Consider the following 26,286-nt stretch of genomic DNA (forward strand, 5'->3'; position numbering starts at 1 on the left):
TTACATGCATACGAATTTAAGATTAAGCAGAGAATGTCCAGAAAACATTCTTTCGATATTGAAGCGAAAGGCCAACATTATTATAATTTCAACACACGGATATACATTTGCAGTTACAGTACTCATGCTGTATTCAGAAAAGCAATATACTTTCTTCTGTTTTCCTCAAAACAATTATTTTATATCATATTATAGCATAGTATTATAGTTTCGTCAATGCCAGTGAATTTGCTAAATTTGCTTAATCATTACTGATAATGTATCCGATTATCCAGTATTGTTGCCCCAAATGTTTTCAATGGCTAAGGGATCGAGCACAATACGGCAGGGGGCGGAAGAGAAAACGGGGAGGGGGGCACGAAAAAAAAAAAAAAAAAGAGTGTTCTTGGGGTGGGCCATGAAAATTCCAGGGAAGGTAAGGGGTGGGCCACTAAAATTTTTTACACCATGACAGACATTGAATATTTTTCAGCATTTTTGTTCCTTGTTGAAGCTGGAGTTCCTTGTTAAATTTCTTGTAGCATGATGAAATACCAAGTCTTAAACCTCACAATGCAGTTGTTATGTGTAAAATGAGCAATATTATTATTGAAAAGTGACTTGAGCTTGTTAGACTAACTTGGAGATGTGCAGTAAAACACTGTTATCATTAAAAATAATTCATGTCTAAATCAATGCTTCAACTATAACAACTATAACAGCACTGAATGAACTTGTAGATTGTTTATAAGGTATTTGGTAATTTCATCATTCTTTGAGATTAAAATAGCACAACACAATACTGAAAAGTAGCTGTAGGTGTTACAAGTAGTAAAACTTGAACATATGTTATTTTGTTTGTTTATTATTTATATATTTATTTGTTTATTATTTATTTCAAGAATGCAAGAATGTTGTTTTCACTAAAGCATATATTAAAAGTTATAAGGATTATATATATGTGTACAACTTTGTACCAATGTAATCTTTCTTTTTTGGGGAGGGGGCCACAAAAATTTTGTTGCCGGTGATGGGGGAGCCACTAAAATTTTTGCTGGTGTTAGGGGGAGGGGGGCTGTAAAAATATATGCACCACATATTTTCTGTTCAAGCCCCCCCCCCCTTGCCGTTAATTGTGCTCGTTCCCTAATAAATTTACTGTCATCGCCAAAATTATGAAAAAAAAAACTATAGAAAAATACTTCAGTTAAGGTAGAATGCACCTCGGAGTCAGATCATAGTCGGACTCTCAAACATTTTCAATTCTTTTCTCCTCTATCACTTGTGGGGGTTCATTTTAAAGCTCTTGATGTAAGAGAGCTTGTAACTGGCTTAGTTTTTCGAAAATCGAACATTTTATTTTTCTTCATACATAGTTGTAGAGTTAACACAGGGATGGCGGCCATTTGGAATTTGAAATATCGATAAATCTTACTGTAAGTAATTTGTTTCTCTAACACCAAACTTTGCACGGTGACCCCCGATTTTTATTCTTGATTTTGGAAGAGAATGATTGAAATATTTCTTGAGGAAAGTTTGAGCAAAAGTTTAAGTTTACTTCCGAGGCGCATACTACCTTAAAGGTGCGCATTAACTTTAGGTATGGATGTTTCATAATGTTTCCATTTTGACTTGTTACAATAATTCTTATACAATTTTTTGTCGATATGCATGAAAATATCTACACTATAGAACGTAATAATAATGATGATGATAATGACAATAACCAACCATCCAGTGTATCCGGATGGTATGCCCATTCTGATTTTGAAATCCTCCTGACCAACTGTTGACCTTTCAACTTTTACCTTAGAACCACAATGCATAGCGACAACTCCAGCCGTCATCAGCCATCTTTTACCTCTGCATGCTGAAATAAAGCCGAAATCCTACGTAAGGTAGTCTAATATATCTACTTTCGTAGCATTTGCGGCCACAGTAGGGCCACATCCAGCAGTTGCATGCCTCTGACAAGCACTGAAAAGAGCCCGTTGGTGAAAACGGACATAGAGCCCAACCACAAGAAGCGCAGACCGGACGAAAATAATCATCATCACCAGAACCCGACCAAGAGATTTCGTGACGATCTACCCAATGAAAGCACCCCCATGGCTGATTCCACACAAAGAAGGCCGAATTTTTCAGCGTTAAGTCCAACTAATAATGGCTTCACTAGTAGGGCATCTCCTCTTGCCAACAGTAAGCCTGGATCAACGAAAAAATTAGTGATTAAAAACTTCAAAGGTGAGTGTCTGAATTTACCCAGGGCCTGTGTTGTTGGTCATGCGATGTTTTGTTGTGTTCGATCATGTAACAGTTACCGGCCAGTGACCCCCAAGGAAAGAGCTCGGCATGCAGCCCGCTTCTTCATGTCGTGGATGTTATCAACGCATTACCTCATTTGATTTCTCTTCTTGAAAACGTCTTCGCCAGAAAAACGATGTTTTTAAAAACATAATTTCATAAACGGTATATGATCAATAGCCAAACATGTTCTGAAACAGAATTATCAGTATATCGATTTGGTTATTTATGATATGGCCGAGATTCGCCTGTCGTTTTTGAAGTAATATTAATTCTAATAACGCATCGCATCAGAATGGATGCTAAAAGGAGAGAAAATGTTTAACAAAACATATCATTTGGGAAATTTTTTGTCTCTGTATTTACCAATACAGTCACCCAAGGCATAGTGCTTAGAATTGAAGCCTTCATGTTGGCAAATTGAGGATGGCTTTAGTCACAGATACAAAATTCAGACACTAACAAAATAGATCCGCAAACAAGGAAGTGCCATTTTAACTACTTAAACGCAAAGAGAAGCAATGATAACCCAAAAATTTTACCTAATTAGTTGTAGATAGTATTTTTTACAACACCCATCACTTATAATCACAATGTCACTTTTCTAGCGTTGCTGTTAGGAGTTTCCCATGGTATCCTTTGACATTTGCATAAGGATGATGTTTATCCAGATTAGTGACATTTCTCACCTGTTGCCAACTTGCATGTATATATGACCAGCTACACTGTAATACTTTCTCTGATAGTGAAACCTGAGTTACCAGAGAACTACCAGGAAACAACATGGCAGAAATTGAAGGAAGCCGTGCAAGCCATACACAACCATACCTCTATCAAGTACAGTCTTGAAGAACTCTATCAAGCAGTGGAAAACATGTGTTCACATAAAATGTCAGCCTCACTCTATGACAAACTGAAAATAGTTTGTGAAGATCATGTGAAGTCACAAATTTCATCTTTCATAGGATATCCTTTATGCAAAGTCAAATCTTCAGAGATGCAGTTTTAAGCATCAGGTATGGCTTAGAAAGGGGTTTGGTGTTATGCCTAATATTTTAGAAACAAGTCTTCACATTTGCACTAGAAAAAGGTATAATAGCAATATTATCATTGTACCCAGTAGACAATATGGAAAAGGCACAGGAGAGCTCCTTTTGTAGTGTCCATGAAGTATAAATGCAGATATTCAAATGTATAGAAAAGTGTTTCTAAGAATTTCTTCATTCCTATACCAAGTTAGGAAAAGGCAATATTTAGCAGTAAACTATTTTAACTCTTTGAGCATCGTAAATCCCCCCCCCCCCCAAAAAAAATATATATATATATATATATCTCAGGGCAAAGTTTACGAATTTTTATGAATTTTTCTGTAACTTTTTCCATGATTTTGGACTAAATGAACATAAATTTTCATGAGCTTCACTGTTTGACCAAATTGTGGGAAAAATCAGAAAAATTTTCTACATCTGAAACAAATTGTTGCTGTTTTATAGGCAACAAAAATCAACTTTGGCAATCAAAGGGTTAACCTACTTAGCAGTCCTCAGATAAAAAAATGTCAGTATGTGGGCTTATACAAGGCTTCAGAGCACCCTGAAAGTCAATGTAATTTCCACCAACTCAGCAGGATTTTTGTGGATCAATTTTTCCATGGTCAACATATGTCAGATTTACTTGCAATACATTACCACGGTACTGACCACAATGCACAAGGCAGTAAAGACACCTCAAAAAACGTGCACAATAAGATGGAGTTGACATACAGTACCATTGTAAAATCAGAAAATATTTGCCATCTGAGTCGAAAATTTTCTGTCCAAATTTAATGCCATCTCAACTGTTTTATGTACATGTTTCTCTTTTTGTTCTCTCATTTAAAGGTTGATAACGTGTTTGTGGTGAATTGCACATTCAACCACAGGGTAATTATCACCCAACTTGCATTAATTATCCCTTTCATACCACCTGGTTGGGATCAAACCCATTGTTTGTGCCAAGGTGCTTTAACAAATAATTTATGGTGTCTGTGCCATCATCATATGCTTTACCAACAGGGTCTCTGTAGGAGCATGAACCTCTGTAATAGGTTCATGGGTATGAGTTGTATGTGTATATTAGTGTATACCAATAGGTCTGTGTATGAGGTGTGCTCAGATATGTGCTCAAATTTATGTTACAATTGATTCAAAAAGCAGTTGGATGAAAAACTGACAGCAAAAGAGCTACTGTCTCGTATACTTTGAATATAATCAATTTAAAAATAAAAAACTTATTGATGAATTTTAGTAATTTCAAAAATAGCACACCCTTTGTTCTGTGATCTGTTCTGTAGGCTGATAGAATGGTTCTCTCAATGCCCAAATCATGTACATGCTATGCTTAAAGGTATACTGTCACCTGTTCCAATTTTGCCTCAGTTACCATGGAAAGAGAAAATCTAACCAATCACAGATTTTAAGCGGGTGGTCGCTTTTTAAAAACAGCGCCCTCACATGGGTATTGTGAATACCAAGGAACGCCCCTTTGACCATATATGGGCATATTTAGATTACAGGTGACTGTATACCTTTAAGTTAGAAAGAAGTCATCAATAACGTTGAACAACCATTATATATAATTGCGTGACCTTACTGCACCATGGATGTGACTGCAGATTTTCAGAAGTGGTATCAAAGCCTAGGCACTGCTAAGTTGGGTCACCTCAATGTTGACATTCTGCCAAAGCAAGGTCCTCTCATTGAATGCATAATTTCTCAATAATGCTGCATCAGTTTATTTTTGGCCATTGACATGTTTGTCTGGCATGACGAACTATTTTCCTGTCTAGATACATTGATATGTAGCCTTTATCACAAGTTTTTGTTGTTCTGTTGTTCTGGGTCCATGATCAGAAAGCTCCTTGACCGCAATGCACAGAATTGACAGACAGTGTCTCATATCTTAAAGTTCTCAACAATTGTTGGCAGGATCACTGTAGACAAATGGTAAGCAGTTATGCTATCTACTGTTCAGTATAAATCCATGTCATTTGTCCACGTACAGGTATCCTGGCAGGAAATATGTGTATGTTATGATTTTTCAACGGTCTGCCATCTTCAGTGTAATCCATCTATTCAAGGACACTTATTGACTGCAACAAGTGATAGATGTGCATATACAAAAGGAAAATTCTACTTCTCACGTGCTTGAAAAAATTGTTTACAACATAGAGATGCCTCTAAGGACTGTGGAGACTTTACAGATACCTTTGAAAATCTGTGAACTTCCATTTTGTTTGCAAACTATAGTAAAACTTTCATTACATCAGTGGCAGGTACCAGCTATACCATTGCACATCCATCAGTAAAGTTCATGGGACTAATTCCAATACAGTGACCAAATCACTATAAAATACTAGGAAAAAGATGTCATACATTTAACTTGTTTTGATTTATTTTCAGATTATGATTCGTAGTATATTCCTTTTCTTGGATCGCACATATGTATTACAGAATTCACTGATATCCTCACTGTGGTAAGTTCAGTTGCAAGATTCAATATTTTGTAGCAAGCATCCTGAGCTATAAACAGGCATGTATATAAAATGCTAAAATGTGTCTCTGCTTAGTGATAATCCTGGTAGATAATTTCATTTGTGGTGAAATTCAAAAAAGGTGGAAAATATCAAGTGACCACCCTTTGCTACCAATTTTAGTTGCAATCAGCTTAAATGCAATGTGCCAATCTATTTCCTGATTTTTCTAACCTGAGCATTAAAAAATCTAGTATGCCTAGAGTGTCATCTTTTCAGCCTTTTAGCAGTGAATTTTGTTGGAGTCCTGTTGTCTTTTATGCATATTTAAAAGGGATGATGGATAGCAATTTTCTTACTGAAAATAGATCAATTTCCAGTATATGTTTTCACTGACATGTGACGTTGTGTATCATTTTAAAAGAATCCATACAAGGAAGCTCACAGAAGCCAACTTACTGTGCAGACAGTGGTAGCTCACACTCTTTGCTTCAGGATCTGATCATGTCAGGATATTTGATCCTGTAGGCTGGTATACCCATAGCCGTTCAAGATCTCTGAAGCCTTCCAACCAATTTCAGATTTTCTATTATTTATGATATATCAGCACAAAAGCCAGATAAGCAATCAGAAGAAATTTCTTGAGTCAGAGAAGATGCATGGGTGCCATGGCAACATGATACAAGAGAGGAGGGATCATCAAAGATCTGTGCCTCAGACATGTCATTTACAGATGAAATTTATCCTGCATATTTTTAGTCCCCACGGACATCGTCCGAGGGGACTTATAGGTTTGGTCATGTCCGTGCGTGCGTGCGTCCGTCCGTCCGTGCGTCCGTCCGTTCACGCAGATATCTCAGAGACGCCTGCAGCGATTTCATTCAAACTTGGTACAAGGATTACATCATATGTCATACAGATGCACGTCGATTTGTTTCCTGATACGATCCAATATGGCTGCCAGGCGGCCATTTTATTACGATTTTTTCATGTACAGAGCAATAACTCAGGCATGTTTCAACTGATTTTATTCAAAGTTGATACAAGGACATTGACCAATGTCATAGATATGCACTTTAATTTTTTTTGTGATACGATCCAATATGGCCGCCGTGCGGCCATTTTGTTACGATTTTTTCATGTACAGAGCCATAACTCAGGCATATCTCAACTGATTTTATTCAAAGTTGGTACAAGGACATTGACCTATGTCATACATATACACGTAAATTTGTTTTGTGATACGATCCAATATGGCCGCCAGGCGGCCATTTTATTATGATTTTTTCATGTACAGAGCCATTACTCAGGCATGTTTCAACAGATTTTATTCAGAGTTGGTACAAGGACATTGATCAATGTCATAGCCATGCACATCAATTTGTTTTGTGATACGATCCAATATGGCCGCTGTGCGGCCATTTTGTTACGATTTTTTCATGTACAGAGCCATAACTCAGGCATATCTCAACCGATTTTATTCAAAGTTGGTACAAGGACATTGACCTATGTCATACACATGCACATTGATTTGTTTTGTAATACGATCCAATATGGCCGCCGTGTGGCCATTTTATTAGGTTTTTTCATGTCCAGAACCGTAACTCAGACATGTAACAAGCGATTTTATTCAAAGTTGGTAAAAGGAGATTGACCAATGTCATACACATGCACATTGATTTGTTTTGTAATACGATCCAATATGGCCGCCGTGTGGCCATTTTATTACGTTTTTTTCATGTCCAGAACCATAACTCAGACATGTAACAAGCGATTTTATTCAAAGTTGGTAAAAGGAGATTGACCAATATCATACATATGCACGTTAATTTGTTTTGTGATACGATTCAATATGGCTGCTGTGCGGCCATTTTGTTATGATTTTTTCATGTACAAAGCCATAACTCAGGCATATCTCAACCGATTTTAATCAAAGTTGGTACAAGGACATTGACCTAAGTCATACATATGCACATTGATTTGTTTTGTGATACGATCCAATATGGCCACCATGTGGCCATTTTATTACCATTTTTTCATGTCCTGAACTACAACTCAGACATGTATCAAGCGAATTTATTCAAAAGTATTTTTATCACAGACCTAATGAAGAGGACTCTATCCTCTCTGAGGGCCTGTAATCAAAGTACCTATTAACAAGTGGGGACTGTGTCATCAACGATGACTTGTTTTTCGTGATTCATTCCATGGATAATGTTTCGCTTTCCAGGGACATGGGGCTAGATCTGTTCCGGCAGCACATAATCAGTAACAGGGTAGTGGAAACCAGGACTGTGGATGGCTTGTTACTGCTCATTGAGAGGGAACGGAATAGTGAAGTCGTCGACCACAGTCTACTCAAAAGTTTACTTAGAATGTTATCTGATTTACAGGTAAATTTATCTTGCCAAGAAAAACCTTTGTTTACATCAAAGTCGTTCACTGGCAAGATCACTTCTGTATTCCCTCATGGTGGGTGTAGTTAAAAAAGGGCAGCGGCATCTGGGAGCACAAACTTCAAGATTTTATTGATAAACACTGACATTTTGGCAATTCACAGATTGCCTTCTTCAGGGTGACAGCTTTTTTGACTGGAGTTCACAACATGAGTTATGCAGTCTGTGTAGTCAGCGTGGTCTCCCACGCACCATTGACAACTTAAACAGTTGTAGTTGGACTGATTCTTTGTTTGAAAAGTGTTATGTGGTTTGAATATGAAAAGATATATGCATGTAGATAGATACACACAGACACACAAAAGGAAGTTTTCGTGATGAATTTGCACATAGATTTTAGCTACATTATGATTATAAACAATAGGAAGATGCAAGAGGTGCATTCAGGACATGCATTTTCAATATGTTCATGCATTCATTTCATTATTCCCAGATCTATGAAGAGTCTTTTGAACGCAAATTTCTGGATGCAACAGATAAACTGTATGCAGCCGAAGGTCAGAGACTCATGCAGGAAAGAGATGTAAGTGAATTTCCACGAATCTCAAATTTGTCTGCATGATCGTGAGTAGTGACTTACCTGTCTGACAATCTTAAAAGAAGTTGTGTCAAACTGGCATACTTTAAATGTGAAATTTGCTCAGACCCTTGTGACAGAACTTACAGGTTGCCATCAAACCTTGTGACACTTTGCGGATTGTGTTTTTAGTTCCCCCCCCCCCCCCCCCCCCCCCCCCCCCCCCCCCCCGATGCAGTCCAGGGGGGGCTTATAGATTTGATCCTGTCCGTCTTTCCATGCATCTGTACGTCTTTCCGTCAGCAGCCGTTTCTCTGTCACCCCTGAGCAGATTTTTTTTTCAAACTGTGTGCAAGGATAAAGTCCTGTGGCATACATATACACGTCAATTTATTTCGCTATACAATCCAATATGGCCGCCAGGCGGCCATTTTGTTGTGAAGTTTTCATATTTTTGAACCTTAACTCAACTATCCCTGATCCGATTTCGTTCAATGTTGGTACACAGATAAAGTACTGTGGCATATATATGCACATCAATATATTTTGTGATACGATCCAATATGGCCACCGGACAGCCATATTGGATTGTATATTCCCAACATTTAACAAATTCACCTCTCTACCCTGTAATGAAGCTACCAAGCATGTTATTCAATCACCGTAATTCAAACACCAAAATCCAGCGGGGACTGTTCATCAAGGCCAATACTCACTAATCAACCTCTGTCATAATTATTTGTTGTAATTAAATTACATTTATTTATCCAATCATAACCATTTGTATCTATAATAATCAACAAGTATGGTTATCAGAACCGTTCTTTTGACAAGTTGGAAATTATCCACATTATGTATCATTTCTAAGGATACCTGCAAACTGCCAAGTTCTCACTGTTAGAATTTAGCCACCAGAGTTTGGTACATCGCTATAGAATTTTAATTAACCCTTTCACTAGCATAGTTTGGCCCAAACCCATTGTTATCAATGATGACTGTGGGACCTGTTTACAGTGAATAAGGGGTGAAGAGGTTAATCAGGCTAGTTCACCCATATAAAAGGAAGTATGCGTAAAACTATAAATTAACATGCCAATTACCAGTTTTAATGACATATTCACATTTTAATAGCCTGACAAGAAGTCAATTAAACATTAATTAATCAATTTGCTATTTAAGTTTATAGAGACAAGTATGCCACAGTAGAAGAGTTGTTGACAGAAAAATGATAAAAATATTTTTTTAATGTATCCGCAGTGCTCGCCACAACTAAGAAAAACAAAAGGGTGGCAAATTTACATAACAATGCACAATTTGCATATTTTGTGGTAACGATGCATTCTATTTTACAGTTATTGACATTTGAATAGATTGCTTCAAAAATAGTTGGGTGGCTCATCCCTAAAAATCTCCTTGTGGTTAACCCTGATCAGAATAGGAGAATAGCACCGTTGTCAACGTTTGTTGAATTTTCAACCTAGTAAAATAAAGAAATAGTTTAGGATAAAACAAAAATTAAGGAAGTGCTGAACTGTAGAGTATTGTTAATACTATTGATAATTACCACACTACTATTTGTTTAATGTTCATCGCAACAATTATAGTTGGTTGTAGACTTGGAGGTGTGGCAAGAAACTCACCAATTCTTTCAAATTCAAAGTAAATATATATGTCAACAGTTTCAATGGTCATTCGTGTAAACCTGCTGCAAGAGCTAAATATAGACATAAATTCAATATACAATATACAATGTACTTGTATTATGTAATATGTAATGTCAAGTTCACCCAAACATCACTGAAGTATCGACAGCAGAGCATATTGTTGAACTATTAAATAATCACTGAAAATCACACTTTTTTTTTGTATTCTACCTAATTCAAGAGGACACATTATAGTGTATTAAATAATTTATCAATTGGTAATGAACACAGCGATATTTTGTCTGGTCATTAACATATGAATAGATAATGATCAAAATGAAAGGTCAGCCTGCAGTTTTGAACTACAATATTCAAATTTTAGATTATTAAGGTAGTTCAGGCCTCGAAAAGGAATGATTTAAACTTTTGCATAAACATCCCCAGTAAGCTCTTAAGTATTCTCTTTCACGATAAGAATAAATATTGGGGGGTGCAAATTTTGGTACTAAAGAAACAAATTACCCAATATTTACCAATATTTGAAATTCAATATGGCCACCATTTCAGTTTTGTCTCTATGGGGGGAAAAGAAATTCCCAATTTTCACAAAGATAAGTCGGTATAAACTATTTACTGTATGAACTTCAAATTTAGGCCAAAACAATAATGTAAAAGTTTAACAGTCCAAATATCTGACCCATAGGCGCATCTTACCTTTAAAAAAAACATCGTTCCCACTCACCTAACATTGATTTATCACAACTGTCTAGGTTCCAGAATACCTAGCCCACTGTGACAGAAGACTGGAAGAAGAGGCACAGAGGGTTTTACACTACCTAGATCACTCAACGAGAAAATCCCTAATATCATGTGTTGAACAGCAGCTACTTGAAGTACACATCAATAGCATCATTCAGAAAGGTATACGATATATATATATGAAGTTATACATGTACTTCAAAGACATAAAGCTTGACTTGACAGATTGTCAGAGCTTTGAACAACGCATACAATAACTCTTCTTAACCCTTTGAGTGCTGTAGATTTTCCCGCCAAAATTTTTGTGCAAAATTTTACCAATATTTAATGAATTTTCGTAATTTTTTTGACAATTTTGGACCGAATGGACATTGCTTTCATTTGCTACTGTTTTTGATCAAAATTTTTGAAAAAGATTGAAAAAAATTGTCTTGTTACATTTTTGATAGGCGGTAAAAATTGACTTTTGAGCATAAAAGGTCAAGCATGTAGAATTACTGAAAGTGTATTTTAAATCAGATGTGACGTATTTCAGTTTTGGCTCAAATGTCTGTTCTGCTAGTCAGTGAAATTTCTGAAAAACTTGAAAATTTTATAAAAGAAATCCTTCACAAGGAAAATTATGTAATAGCAAATTACAGCCATAATTTTCTTCTATTGACCATTCACTTTCAGAATAAGTAAATAGTCACGCTGAGTTAGGCTGTAAGAATGAACTAACATGCCGTTTGCAGACATAAGTCGCTACTTTGTCACTTTGTTGTATTGCATGTATTCATATTTAGTGTCAGGTAGATGTACTCAGGTTGGTCAGGAGGATAGTCTGTACAAGCATATTATTGAGTTCATATTTGACAATATTTTGCCCCAAATTTCAGGCTTTTCTCAAACAAAAGTTCATGCACTATGTTTCTATGTCAAAGTACAGATTTTTATTGATGGTTTGCAGGGTGCAAGATGTGAAATTGTAAATATTCATCGTGTTTACAATCATAGCTATTGTCAGTGGATTTTCATACTAATACTGTTTTATACATTCTGCATAAGTGGAAAAACCGTACTTCAAGAAGTAGGAGTAAAGATACCAGCCTGATGCTCTGTTGCTTTGCATTCATGGATTATATTTCAAGATGTTCCAACCGAATAATTGTCATTTAAAACGTAACAAATTCCACATAAATAAAAGGAATAAGAAATTGTGTTATGCTGGACTTTTAAAGATAATATGGAGCAGGAAAAAAATTCAAGACAAGGAATGGTGTTATTCTGTTATGCGACTTGCAATTGTCAAAGAAAGACTATGCTTATCTTTTTCAGGTCTGGATGTGCTGGTCGACGAAAACAGGAAAAAAGACTTGGCATTAATGTACAATTTATTTCAAAGGACAAAGTCTGGTCTTCAAGAGCTCTGTATCAACTATGGCACGTACATCAAGGTAAACACATGTCAAGTTTCTCTATGGAAAATTACCGATAATCTTCTGTAGCCCGAAAGGTCACAGTTTACTCCTTGAAGGTTGAATTGCAAAAGTTTGCTCAATTGTTTTTAGAAAAAGTTCAAGTTCAAACTCCCCCAAAAGTTTCAACACCCATACTTATGCTATCACAAGTTTAAACCATGCACTGTATGTTCTTTCAAGGTCAAATTACACCAAGTTATCAAGTTACCTTGAAGGTTGAATTGCAAAAGTTTGCTCAATTGTTTTTAGAAAAAGTTCAAGTTCAAACTCCCCCAAAAGTTTCAACACCCATACTTATGCTATCACAAGTTTAAACCATGCACTGTATGTTCTTTCAAGGTCAAATTACACCAAGTTATCAATCCTACTGTTGCCATAACCCTGTCTTAGATAATTTATCACGGATACAATGTGACGTTTTTTGTGTTTTCAATTCAACAGAAAACTGGTACCACCATAGTCATAAATCCGGAGAAAGACAAAACCATGGTTCAAGAACTCTTGGACTTCAAGGACAAGATGGACTATATTGTCTTCAATTGCTTCTGTAAGAATGAGAAATTCATCAACACAATGAAGGAAGCATTTGAAAGCTTTGTCAACAAGAGAGTCAACAAGCCAGCCGAGTTAGTAGGTGAGTCAGTGAGTTAGTGGGTGAGTCAGTGAGTTAGTGGGTGAGTCAGTGAGTTAGTAGGTGAGTCAGTGAGTTAGTGGGTGAGTCAGTGAGTTAGTTGGTGAGTCAGTGAGTTAGTAGGTGAGTCAGTGAGTTAGTGGGTGAGTCAGTGAGTTAGTAGGTGAGTCAGTGAGTTAGTTGGTGAGTCAGTGAGTTAGTGGGTGAGTCAGTGAGTTAGTGGGTTAGTGGGTGAGTCAGTGAGTTAGTTGGTGAGTCAGTGAGTTAGTGGGTGAGTTAGTGAGTTAGTGAGTCAGTGAGTTAGTGGGTGAGTCAGTGAGTTAGTGGGTGAGTCAGTGAGTTAGTGGGTGAGTCAGTGAGTTAGTAGGTGAGTCAGTGAGTTAGTGGGTGAGTTAGTGGGTGAGTCAGTGAGTTAGTTGGTGAGTCAGTGAGTTAGTGGGTGAGTCAGTGAGTTAGTTGGTGAGTCAATGAGTTAGTAGGTGAGTCAGTGAGTTAGTGGGTGAGTCAGTGAGTTAGTGGGTGAGTCAGTGAGTTAGTGGGTGAGTCAGTGAGTTAGTGGGTTAGTGGGTGAGTCAGTGAGTTAGTGGGTGAGTCAGTGAGTTAGTAGGTGAGTCAGTGAGTTAGTGGGTGAGTCAGTGAGTTAGTTGGTGAGTCAGTGAGTTAGTGGGTGAGTCAGTGAGTTAGTGGGTGAGTTACATCCAGCATGATTTGATGAAAAGCTGATCTCTGTTCGCAGAAGATCTAGGTACTATCTGCGGTACTACCTGCGACAAAGCAAAGATGAAGAATTTTATCGAAGCTCCTTTGACATAGCGTATAATATCCTGTGATTCTACACTTTTCAAAACATACCATCAAGGTTGCGATAGCCACCTATCCTGTATCCATCACTGTGCAAGAATTCCTAATTTGTGATTTCCTCCTGCCGACAGCTAAGTACGTAGACAATATAATGAGAGCTGGTAATAAAGAAGCCACTGAGGAAGAGCTTGAAAGGATATTAGATAAAGTAATGGTTATCTTCAGATTCATCCATGGTAAGTCTCTACCACATTCCTTTCTGATGTCATATCTGGTCATGTAGGTATTCAAATTTGCAGTTGATGGACAACGTGCGCGTACTGCCTGCACTACACTGTGCAGACGGCGTTGCTTTGCCCCGTCATTTGGTAACGAAATGTTGTGGGGCACATGTCTAGATCATTATTGATATTGAAAAATTAGCAGAAGGGAAAATTCCACTGTCATCACACAGGGTTTTGTATGTCTATCCGATTATCAAAAAAATTCAAGATAGCCCGGTATGATTTAAAGGTATACTGTCACCTGAAATCTAAATATGCCCATATATGGTCAAAGGGGCGTTCCTTGGTATTCAAAATGCCCATGTTAGGGTGCTGTTTTTAAAAAGCGGCCACTCGCTTAAAATCTGTGATTGGTTAGATTTTCTCTTTCCGTTGTAACTGTGGCAAAATTGGAACAGGTGACAGTATACCTTTAATGGATCTTGTGAGAAATGTTCAGGCTACAGAGTTCCTAAACTGGGTGACTTCTATTTCGAGGTAAATTTCTGCATCATATCAAAGGTCAGCAGGGGTCAGGGTTCACAGCGTGAAGGAGCACTTTTAAGAGCTAGCTTGCAAGTAAATTTGTTTGCACCATATACATGTAGCCATGAGAACTTTTTATTGCTAGAATATTATTGGTATGTTGAATAGATGTGAACTGAATTGATTGAAAGAGAAGTGAAAGTATGTCCCTGTGAGTGTGTTGTTCCCCAACTCTTTGAAAACGTTTTACTTTCATAAGAGTGTTAGGTTTGGCAATTGATGTTGTATTTTTTGTGATAAGTAAGTTCATACATGAATATACATTTTTTGCAGAAATATTTGTTCTGTCATGGTCAATGAAAAGAAAGAAACATTAGCATTTATCCATTATTTTAGGAGTTGTGTCCTAAATCAGCTAACTTTATGAAATAACAGACAGCTAGCTATAAAGTGATTACTTTGTAGGTGAAGAGTACCTGAAGTTATTTTTCTGGTCCATGCCTTGCAAAGATCTCTGTTATGTTCCTGTTACACATAGGGTGATGCCATTCAACGCATTCCAAGCAGTTGGAATAAAATTAGATCTACTAAAACTCATATGTGATATGATGAGGCATTTCTAAATAAAGTATCCATCTATTTGTCACAGGTAAGGATGTGTTTGAGGCATTCTACAAGAAAGACTTGGCAAAGAGGCTACTAGTTGGCAAGAGTGCTTCTGTTGATGCAGAGAAATCTATGCTGTCCAAACTTAAACAAGGTAAGCTGTGCAAACAGTGAAATGACTTTCAAGACATCAATACACACAGTTGCTGGCACTGCAGTGTACAGTGTACACATAGTGTACACCGTCCATGGTATCGTTTTTCAGGCAGAAAATTTTCTACTCCTTGTATGAAAAGATGATAGCATGGGCTGATTTGGCCAGAGCTCACACCAGCAGTGGTAAAATAGTGACATGCTTGTGCTGAAACTGGCTGCTCAGCTTTGCTAGCATAGAAGGTTACTGCTTAAACACCCTGGCATTAGAATTAACACAGAAAATTAGTGGTTAAGAACAAATTAAATATCTAGAAAGCTTGGGATTATTGAAAAGGCAGCTTTAACTTTTGAACTTGTGGAAAATTACCTTATTAGAATATGCGTTCATGCACCTGACCATAATACTAAAGTTGTCACTTTACATCTTTTGTTCTTCTTCCTCTGTCATGGCTGAGGTACACATTTGACACATCCCAAATGTTTACAATGAATGGTCCCAGACACGTAATTTTCACTTGACTGCGATTGCCCAATTTTGAAATCTACTCCCTGGGTGCTCAAACAACAGAGAAAACTACTTTAAATCACAAACATTTGTATCAATAACTCCATATAGCATCCAGTTGGCAGCTTATGCTTTATTTCACTGGCTGTACAACGGCTTGTCTTATACCCAGCTGATTGGGGATTATTCTTTATGTAGACCATCAGACCATCAGTAGAGGGACTTAGGGTGAAAGGGGAAACGCAGGGATGTTTTACCCCTTTCGTAACCTTGGTTTTGTCCAAAGCCATTATTGTCAATAGTGAATGTGGACCTATTTACTTGGAATTAGGGATGAATTGTCAAGCATTACAATTTACAAAAACTTTTTAGTTTCCAGTAGTATCAAAAAAGAAGAAACATAGCTTCCTACAGCAGTATCTTGAGGAGGCTTGCACTACTTCATGTATGTGTGTGTGTATACAATGTATTATGTAAACACTGCAGATCTTTCAGCAGATCTTTTCAAGCCAGTCTCATTTAATTTCAGGTAGTTTGTGCCTCTAAAATGAAAGACTGTTGCTCAAACTTTCCTCTAGCAAACTTTCAGCCATTCTCTTTCAAAATAAAGAATAAAATTTGGGGCTCCCCGTGCAAATTTTGGCTCTAGGGAAACAAATTACTCAATATATACTGATATTTCAAATTCAAAGTGGCGGCCATCCCTGTATTATCTCTATTGGAAAAATCAAATTTCCAATATTCACAAAACTAAGCCAGTGAAAAAACTTAATTTAGTCTATATGCTCAAAAAGGAGCCCCCATAAGTGGAGGCCAAAGGAATATTGTAAAAGTTTGAGAGCCCAAATATCTGTCCCGGAGGCGCATTCTACCTCAAAACAGATGTCAGATAAATTGTTCCTTCCTAGTTCCTTCTAACATTGACTCTTTGTTTTCGCTGTTAAGAATGTGGAGGTGGTTTTACCAGTAAACTGGAAGGGATGTTCAAAGACATGGAACTATCCAAGGATATCATGGTTGCATTCAAACAGGTGAGATTTTACAAGAACTGGCAGGTACATGTACAGAATGAAAAAACAAACAAACCAACTTTGTGTTCTTCTACATGTGCATGTATTGTATTCAAATTCTTCCTATGGTATGGATTGTTCTGTACACAATTTGTGAAACTGAAATTTTAAAGATACTCAGTTGTATTCTAAGCATGCAAGATAAATAGCGTTGATCGCGATTTCGGATTTGTTACTAAATATAGCTGCACGCGCGCGACTTTCAGACTAATATGCTGAAATTTGGACAAACTTTGTCGTTGTATGCGCTGCTGTTGTTGCAGCTTGTAGTCTGAGTCATCAATTCATAGGAATAAGTGTGACGCTGAATAGCCATTCTAACACTCGCAGGTTTTATTTTCGTCGTTTATGCGGAAAATGTGGACAAATGTTTATTTATGCACATTAATGAGAGAGAACAGTGACGTCATTTGCGATCAGCGCTATTCATTGCAAGTGGGAGATGATTCATGATATAGAGCCTTAGGAAGAATAAAATGTGCATCAGGTGGTGTATAGATACAACAGAGACAGTAATGTGTTTATGAGGATATTCTATCAGTACAGGAAAGGAACAGGCTTTGGATGCATAGAGAACAGGTATCACTTCTGCTGTCTTTGCTTCATCCTTTGAGTGCCAAAGTCAATTTTTATCACCTTTATGAAAATATACCCCTGTCAAATTTTTTCAGATTTTTGCAAAAATTTTGATAAAAATCTGTAGCCAATGAAATGTGATGTCCATTTGGTCCAAAATTATCAAAAAAATTACAGAAAAATTCATAAAAACTGGTAAAATATTACAGTAAAATTTTGGTGGAGGAAATTGCAGCATCCATAGGGTTAACCTTTTTACCACCATGGTTTGGCCCAAATCCATTGTTATCAGTGGTGATTGTGGACTCATTCACAGGGAAGAGGGGGTAAACAGCTTAAGCTTTCCGCCCCTACTTCCCTTGTGTAGAGGTCGAGCTTCACCATCAAATACAGTAGCATTGTCCCAATAATTGGTTACTATGGGGTAATCAATTTTAATCTTTATCTTTCACAGTCAATGCAAAACCAAGGAGTTCCTGGCAATATTGAACTGACAGTAAATATCTTGACAATGGGATACTGGCCAACGTACTCACCCATGGAGGTCCATCTCCCATCAGAGGTAAGCCATGCGTCTGCTGGTGTCTGCCGGATCGAAGATATCACGCATAAAGAACTTTTTACAAAAGAGATATACCAAATTATTCAGAAGTAAATGTTTTTTATGGATATATAGATTAATAAGTGCCTTTTCTTATTAAAAATAATTGCTCATTAAGTTTTTTCAAAGGAAAACCTCTACATACTTGACTTTTTTTCAAATGAATGACAAAACTCTTTGAAAGCACATGTGCAGGTCCTGTATGTGGTTATACTGTTCCTTGTACCATATAGATATAAGAATAATGTGAAACACCCTTCATTGTAATCCCTTCACTGTCCTTATGCAAGACTAAAATGAACCTCTTCTTCATTGTCTGTACAGATGGTTCAGTACCAAGAAATTTTCAAGAATTTCTACCTTAGCAAACACAGCGGGCGTAAACTACAGTGGCAACCCAACCTAGGACATTGCGTTTTGAAGGCTTCCTTCAAAGCAGTAAGTTGAGTTTGAGGATAGGAGCGGGGAAAAATGGATCCAGCAGTGAATATTTTCAAAAAATATCATATTTGATGGGTGGAAATAAATGACTCTATTTGACTTGTAGGGAAATAAATTATCATCGCTGAGGAGGGTAATAAATAATTGTATTTAATAGAAGGGAAATGAATTATCTTATTTGACTGCTAGGAGGGAAATAAATAATCACATTTGACTCGGAAGGAAATAAATAACCATTTAGAAAATACATTACCATATTGTATTTGACCTAGAGGGAAATAATATATGACTTGCAGTGACATCACACAAGGATATAGAAATGAATCAACAAGAACTTTGTATGTGTCTGTCTGTTCATCTGTGTACCTATCTATGATTGTGTATGTGTTTATGAGTAGAATTGTTAATGTATATGGTTGATGTTGTATGATTGCTGCAGGGCAAGAAGGAATTACAGGTGTCACTGTTCCAAGCATTGGTCTTACTCATGTTCAACGACGGAGACAATTACACTTTAGAAGACATTGCACAGGCTACTGGCATTGGTGAGTAAGGGGATCATAGAGTACGCTGGACCTTGTGGCATTTCAGGTTTTCAGGTTTTGTTGTGGACATGTTTCGACGGACTGGGATGAACGACTTCTCTATTAAGAAACGGAGACAAGACATTGGTCACATCCTCCAGAAAAATAAATACCCATGCCTTGTTGACCCTATCATCCCTGCCATCATATGTAGCAGTCCAAGTGTGCTATTGAAGACAATAGGAATGTGCCAAGGGTTCATTGCAGAGGAGTGAAAACCAAAATGCTTCATGATTTGCAAAACAGTCTTGCATTATCCATTATGTTGCATCCGAGTAAATGTCTGTCAACCCTTTTGGTTCAGAAAATTTTATCTGAACAGCCAAGCAAGGGTAAAGGACTGTTTTCCAACTCTGTTTTTATTTCTATGCGCATCATGAATGCATGACAGTTGGTACTGTGTTTGTTTATGGAAAAGAAAACAAGCAATTGAAAAGTTGTAATATTCTATGAGTTTATTCCCCTTGTATTGACCACTTTTTCTGCCAGACAGTAAGACTAAATGTCTGCCAAGTCTGTGAAAAACAGTATTGAGCCAAAACCTGAAGTATTTTCTTCCACTTGGCTTGGTCTGTTATAGCAGCTTTAGTCCATAACAGTCATGTTTACACTATCTATGTTTTCTAGGGCCTTCAACTGTTCAATATTTTGCTAAAATACAACTTAGGGGACATGTTGTGCTTCACTCATTCCAACTTGACCTCATTGTGAAATATGGACTTGGCAGGATATGGGTTAATACTGCAAAAGTCAAGTGAAGTAAACTTCCTCCCATCTCTGTTCCATGAAATCCAACAACACATGCCTGTTTTCTTACCTATCACAGAGGATGGTGAACTAAGAAGAACAGTACAGTCCCTAGCGTGTGGAAAAGCAAGAGTTATCTCAAAAATACCAAAGGTGAAAATCTCTTTCTTAATTTTCCTTCGAGTCCATGGTACAGTAAGTTGCTGTCCTGCCAAACTTTCCAAAGTTTCCAAGTAATTTGTTGAATCTGATCAGATTCTTATCAATGTTGGGTACTCAATTTGTAATGTTACTCTGCTAGATCCAGCCTTGAATACAGCAAGTAGAAAATCTCTGACACAACTTTCAGAGTCTGCTTACACTCCGCGAAAGACCTTGAAAGCCCTTGAAATTACAAGTCTCCTGTAAAGCTTTGGAAAATGAAATTGAGTCCTGGAAATTGCTAAGCCACCGAAATGATCAGTCTTGATATTGTCAAAATGATATATAAAATGTATAAAAAATGTCATATCATAAAAATATTTGGAAAACGGTAGTATTTTGGAGCTCCAAAAATCCATGTGACTCCTTGAATTGGAAGTGACTTTGAGTTTGTGGACCCTGACTTTGTTAAGTACAGTGACACAGTTACACTATAAAACATGCCCTCTAACTTGACTTGAAGCGATAGCTATGTGAATTGCTGAGTGAATAGTCACATAAATGGAGATAAATCTTAAGATAAGCCTTAGAGCAGCCTGCCTAAAGAACCCCTAAAAGTGAAGTTTGTCAATTTCATGTTGATTTCATGCATTCATTCTATCCGTATTTCTTCTTTCTGACAACAGGGCAAGGACGTCAGTGATGGAGACATATTTACATTTAGTGATGACTTCAAACACAAATTATTCAGAATTAAAATAAATCAGATACAAATGAAAGAAACGGTAAGTTACAATTCAGAGATCACTGACCATGTTGTGTAATACAGATACTCAATATTGTTGACGTTTCCAAGATAGGATGAAAAGTACCACATTACTGAATTCCCTAAAAGATTATAGTGCATTTAGCTTAAAGTATCCTGAGCTGTTTTAACATCTTCAGTGAAAACTTGGACCAAGTGATTCTGGAAAAAGTGATTGTGGCATCTTATGTTTGAAGGGCTGCTGATTACTTTTCAAATATGCAAGGAATAATGTGCTCCGTCCTGGACCATTATGGACGAAATCAAGCTTTACATGGCATAATGTAAAATGCAAAGCCATGTACATTATGGAGCTGAAAGCTTGCATGCGTCCATTATGGGCACGGAGTGGGTACATCACTGCTATTATTTTATAGTTTTGGCGATGCCAGTGAATTTGTAGATGTAGAAAACATCTCGCATGGGTCACGATACTGGATAATCGGATACATTGTCAGTAAGAATCTGGAGGGATGACTTCACAAAATTCACTGGTATTGACAAAGCTACAATATAATAATGAATATTGTTGCAGTATATCCAGTGAGTCATTATCAATAGAGAATGTTTCTGTACAACACATGCTGTACTGTGTACCGATGATGTTTGGCATTAATCACTTGTATCTAAGTCTAGGGATAGGGAGTAGATTGCTGGAAGGCCGCCCAGGAATACCTCTATGGTTCATAACCAAACATTTGTGTCCACATACATTCAATTCTCCTGATCATCAAGAAAGCATCTTGAAAAGATTTACGTCGGGGAGAAGTAGACAGCCATGTTCGCTGAGTTTCTTTCCAAAACTCTGCACCTATAATTACACACTCTAACCGTAGCCTTGATTGTCTTCCAGCCCGAAGAACAGAGCAACACGCAGGAGAGAGTGTTCCAAGACAGGCAGTATCAGATAGATGCCGCCATCGTTAGGATCATGAAGATGAGAAAAACACTTAGTCATACGTTACTGGTCTCAGAACTTTATGACCAACTCAAATTTCCAGTTAAGGTAAACTCTTGTCCATGTAACATTCTGTTTGTGCAAGAAATTAAAATGATGTCCCTAGTTCTTTTTCCTTTGTGATCACTGTGTACCTGCAAAGCAGTTACAAATGTTCTCCACATGTCAAATAATGATATTGTTCAAGTTGAATTGAACAGGAGCAGTAATACCCCATCCACAGACCTAAGATTGTTAAACATAATTATAATCTCATCAAACACCTACAGTTTCAAGAAACACATGATGTACAATTCACAACTAAAACAAATGAGCAGAGTACAAAAATGTACAATTCTATCGAAAACAGATGCATGTGCACCGCACTGGATCTCTGCAAGGTGATATATGAGGTCTCTAGGCATTTACTGAAGACATGATGTCAGGTTCTGAGGAAAGTTGTAATACCAGCTACACATGATGATGCTGTGACATATGAATTGAAATTTTGTATGTCAAAATGAAAAAAAATTGTACATGTGTATGGTATCTAGATGATGTAATTATAAGGTTTGTGCGTGCTTGCTATTCACATGATTGTCAAGTGGAAATTAATTTTTTTTTCCTTGTCTCAATTCGCAGCCGGCAGATTTGAAGAAACGTATCGAAAGTCTCATCGACAGAGACTACATGGAGAGGGACAAGGATAATTCCAACCAATATCATTATGTGGCATGAAATGTCTGTGGCCACCATGGATCCAGCAAAGAATGGTGCAAAACTGCAAAGAATTCTCCAGACGTCCCTATGCTCTTACATTTCTCCATGGAATATGCTTTGACTTTTGACTCGAGCCTTCCATGCAAAGATTGGCCTCCGCCCTGTCCCGGGGATGGGATATGATTGTTTTGGGGAATGGGGAGGTGACATAGCATGCCAGGTACTGTCTGACCTATTACTGAATCTTGAAAGATCTGGCAAGATGCCCGATCTGCAACTGACTTTTTTGAGAGTTGTACAGTCATCCGTACTGTGGTCTTCTATGGGTTGAGGCCAGTGGTACTATGGATGTGCCCTGATAGAAAATCACTGTCGTTCAATATTTCACTAAGATTTGCTTTGTTTGATTTTTTTATGACTTTTATTTTAAAATATTGAACAGGCAAAATCCTTGCATCACTCCCCTGTGACCTGACGCTTTGTGTTCAATACAAAGATATGATGACGGGGTCGAGTGTGTTGCTGTTGAAACACTTCTTCGCGTACCATGAGCCTAGAAGCCGATGCTGTGATGTCCAGATTATAACCTATCTCTGTCACCCCAGTTACTTCCAGAGGGCCTGGAAGGGCGCCCTCTGGCTCTGTTGGTTTTGCTTGAGTTGTTCAGAAATTTCTTTTTGTATAATCCATTAGTTCATCCATACCATTCAAAGGTGCTTGCTTGTCAGGCAAATTGCAATGTCAGGGGCGAGAGTGTGAGAAGAAGTTGTATTAATATGGCATATTGTTTTGATTTGGTCCAGACGTTGTGTAATTATTGTGAATATCCAGTGTAACCTAAACTTTCTCTGACGGACTGTGGTTGAATATTTTCGCTGTGTCATTTCGAAATGAAAGTTACATCATCCCTGTGTACGATCTTTTGATGTAACCTTTTCACCCCATTTTCCAGTGCACAGGCCAACATTCACCATTGAAAACAATGAGATTAGGACAAACCATTGCAGTGAAAGGGTTAGATTAATCATACCGGTATCAATACCAACAGTCAATATTTGACCCTGCAATTATGTGTACTTAAGTCTGTGGAATTTGATAAAAACCTGCCATGTTTTCAGTGTTTGCAATTCAGCAGCCCAGCGAATTTTTTATTCGTAAGGTCAAACTATCATCACTAGCACTCATTTACACTGAGCTAGGGGGTATGAATGTATTCCAAAAACAACATTATGGCTCCCTTGGGTAGTGTCAATCAGATAAATAACAAATATTCTAAGTGCATTTGCTCAAAACCAAAAATGGTCATGAAATATCAGTTATGATGTTGGCACCTCGAAACCATCGATTTTTTGTCAACTTTAACATCTCCAGGCATAATTGCAGGGTTTAATATTGACCAGTAACATCACATAAGATATCTAAAAATATTACAGAATGTTTAAGATTATCGTATCAGGCATATGCCAGATTTCAGTTGCCATGTTCAGTTTTTTTACCAACAAACACCCCAGCAAATTCCAACGTTAATGCTCCACTCGGACATCAGATTTTACGACAGCTTCTTCTGCATCTATCATTGCTACATAACGGTCATGCATCCCCAGTGGACAAAGCTGTGCGTACAATAGGTTGAAAATGTTGAACAACATCAGCAAATCTAGTTTGAAAAGTCGCAAAGCAATAGACAGACACGATTCTCAAAAGAAACTATGCAGTAGCTGGGCCTTGTCTGTTTGTCACTTTGAAACAGTTCATTTTGGAACTGCCCCCCAGTATTGTCCATGAAATGGTTGTACACCATATGAGGATCAGTTTACCATTTATAAATACCTTGTTTTTTGTGTGTCAGTTTGTTTTTATTTCAGGGGGAGTCTTCTCTCCCCTTCCCATAATGCATCATAAAACTTTCATGTGTTTCACCCCCCCCCCCCCCTCCCCATTAAAGCATCGTAAAGTTTCCATTTGTTTTGATCATAGACCAGTATTGTTGAAGATGACATTTTTTGGAAGATGCGTTCATAACTCCCATATCCGGCCCATAGCTTTTTGAAAGGCTCTTTACCTGTTGTATAAAAAGCACTGGATATTTCTGCAGCACAATGATATTGCAATGAGGGTTGTCCTCCCACCGGAAAATGCTCATGGAACAGTCATGACGAGAAACATACCAGCTGTGGTCTACCTGTCCAAACTTAGTCGGCTAGCAGTGTTGAAACTTCTCAATTTCACACAATTCATTATTCGTCAATATCATCTAACATGGTTCATTCAATATTTATTTGTAATTCTTAGAATTCAGTGGTATTCTGCTGGGTTGACACTTACGGGGGCAGTAACAGCATGGCTTCAAGTTTGCTCACATATACAGAATTTCTTCTGCCATCATAAAGTTGTACCAATACATCCACAACTACAGGGCTGTTACCCTCAATGTATTGGCAATGAAATTGGCACATTTGCTCAGCTTTGAGAATTTGCAGTCGCCTATGGATCAACTTTTCCTCAAAATTGTCATAACATGTCAGGTTTTATGAAATTGACACAATTTTCGTCAATTTCAGGATAAACGTGACATTCTAAACATTTGCATTCTTGGGGTTGACTTTGCGAAAACAAAAGAAAGCCGTTTTCATGTAAATTTTAAACCAACAACTTATTTATTCTTGATCACAGAAAATGAGAAATAATTGAAGGCTGGGTTTATTTGATTATACAAACTTATCTGTGGTTTAATTTCAGTAGTACATACTTTGTGAGTGATGCAATAGTGTGAGTGGTGGTCAAGCTTTGCATTTAACCGGTACAGAGGTACTTTGGTACTCTCTGCGCTAACTTAGTTTTGTCAAGGCAGATGGTACACAGTAAGTGGGTCATTAACCATGTTTGGCATGTCAAAGGTCAAAAGTCCAGCCCCGGAACGTTTAAACTTTATTTCCTACGTGTACACGAGGGTGAAAGTCGCCATAGTCAAGATAGTACAGTGTTCTCCACAACTATGAAAATCTGAGGGTGGCCATTTTACATAACAATACATAATTTGCATATTCCTTTGTAGTTAATACATATTCTTTTATTTGGTTATTAACATATGAATAGGTTGCTCAAAAAAATACCAGGTGGCCCCACGCCTGAAAATCCCCTTGTGGAGAACTCTGGTGTATATTCTTTACAGTGAACCATTTTTGTAAAATTATTCATTTCATCCAACCTTCGACCCATGACTTTTGACCCCAAGACCAACCTATGACTGGAAGCTTGCAGATTTGGAATCTTAAAAGAGGCAAAACAGCAACAAACTACATCATTCGGTAGAGTGGTACGCTTTTATTTATATGTACAACTAATCGCTACTTCTGTCGTTAAAATCAACAAATAATATATGGAACAGATTTGATATAATTTGACAACACTTTTTCTTTTTCTCCTTTCATTCTTCACTTTGTTTTGCAAAGCATTTTGATCTGTTTTGTATTGAGATAACCCATCTGTGTAGCTATAGAAACAATAAGTAGTAATTTGATTCTTTTCAATCGCCTGTATATTTGTGCCAGACTTAAATAAATAAATAAAAAACACAATATTGGTCA

General features: G+C 37.4%; 1 protein-coding gene across 1 annotated transcript; it reads left to right on the forward strand.

Moving 5' to 3' along the window:
- The first annotated feature begins 1,800 nt into the window (after nucleotides 1–1,800).
- On the forward strand, nucleotides 1,801–26,286 carry LOC139118766 (cullin-4A-like). Its single transcript, XM_070682216.1, has 19 exons — nucleotides 1,801–2,223; nucleotides 3,030–3,249; nucleotides 5,198–5,267; nucleotides 5,724–5,797; nucleotides 8,025–8,187; nucleotides 8,684–8,773; nucleotides 11,181–11,331; nucleotides 12,487–12,605; nucleotides 13,071–13,263; nucleotides 14,193–14,297; nucleotides 15,460–15,570; nucleotides 17,023–17,108; nucleotides 18,178–18,285; nucleotides 18,649–18,762; nucleotides 19,205–19,310; nucleotides 20,176–20,249; nucleotides 20,924–21,022; nucleotides 21,896–22,048; nucleotides 22,622–26,286. Exons 1-19 carry the CDS (start codon nucleotides 1,941–1,943, stop codon nucleotides 22,715–22,717), a joined length of 2,415 nt encoding a protein of 804 aa, XP_070538317.1. The 5' UTR covers nucleotides 1,801–1,940; the 3' UTR covers nucleotides 22,718–26,286.

This window comes from Ptychodera flava, chromosome 19, assembly GCF_041260155.1.
Source record: "Ptychodera flava strain L36383 chromosome 19, AS_Pfla_20210202, whole genome shotgun sequence".
In the NCBI taxonomy this organism is placed as follows: Eukaryota; Metazoa; Hemichordata; class Enteropneusta; family Ptychoderidae; genus Ptychodera; species Ptychodera flava.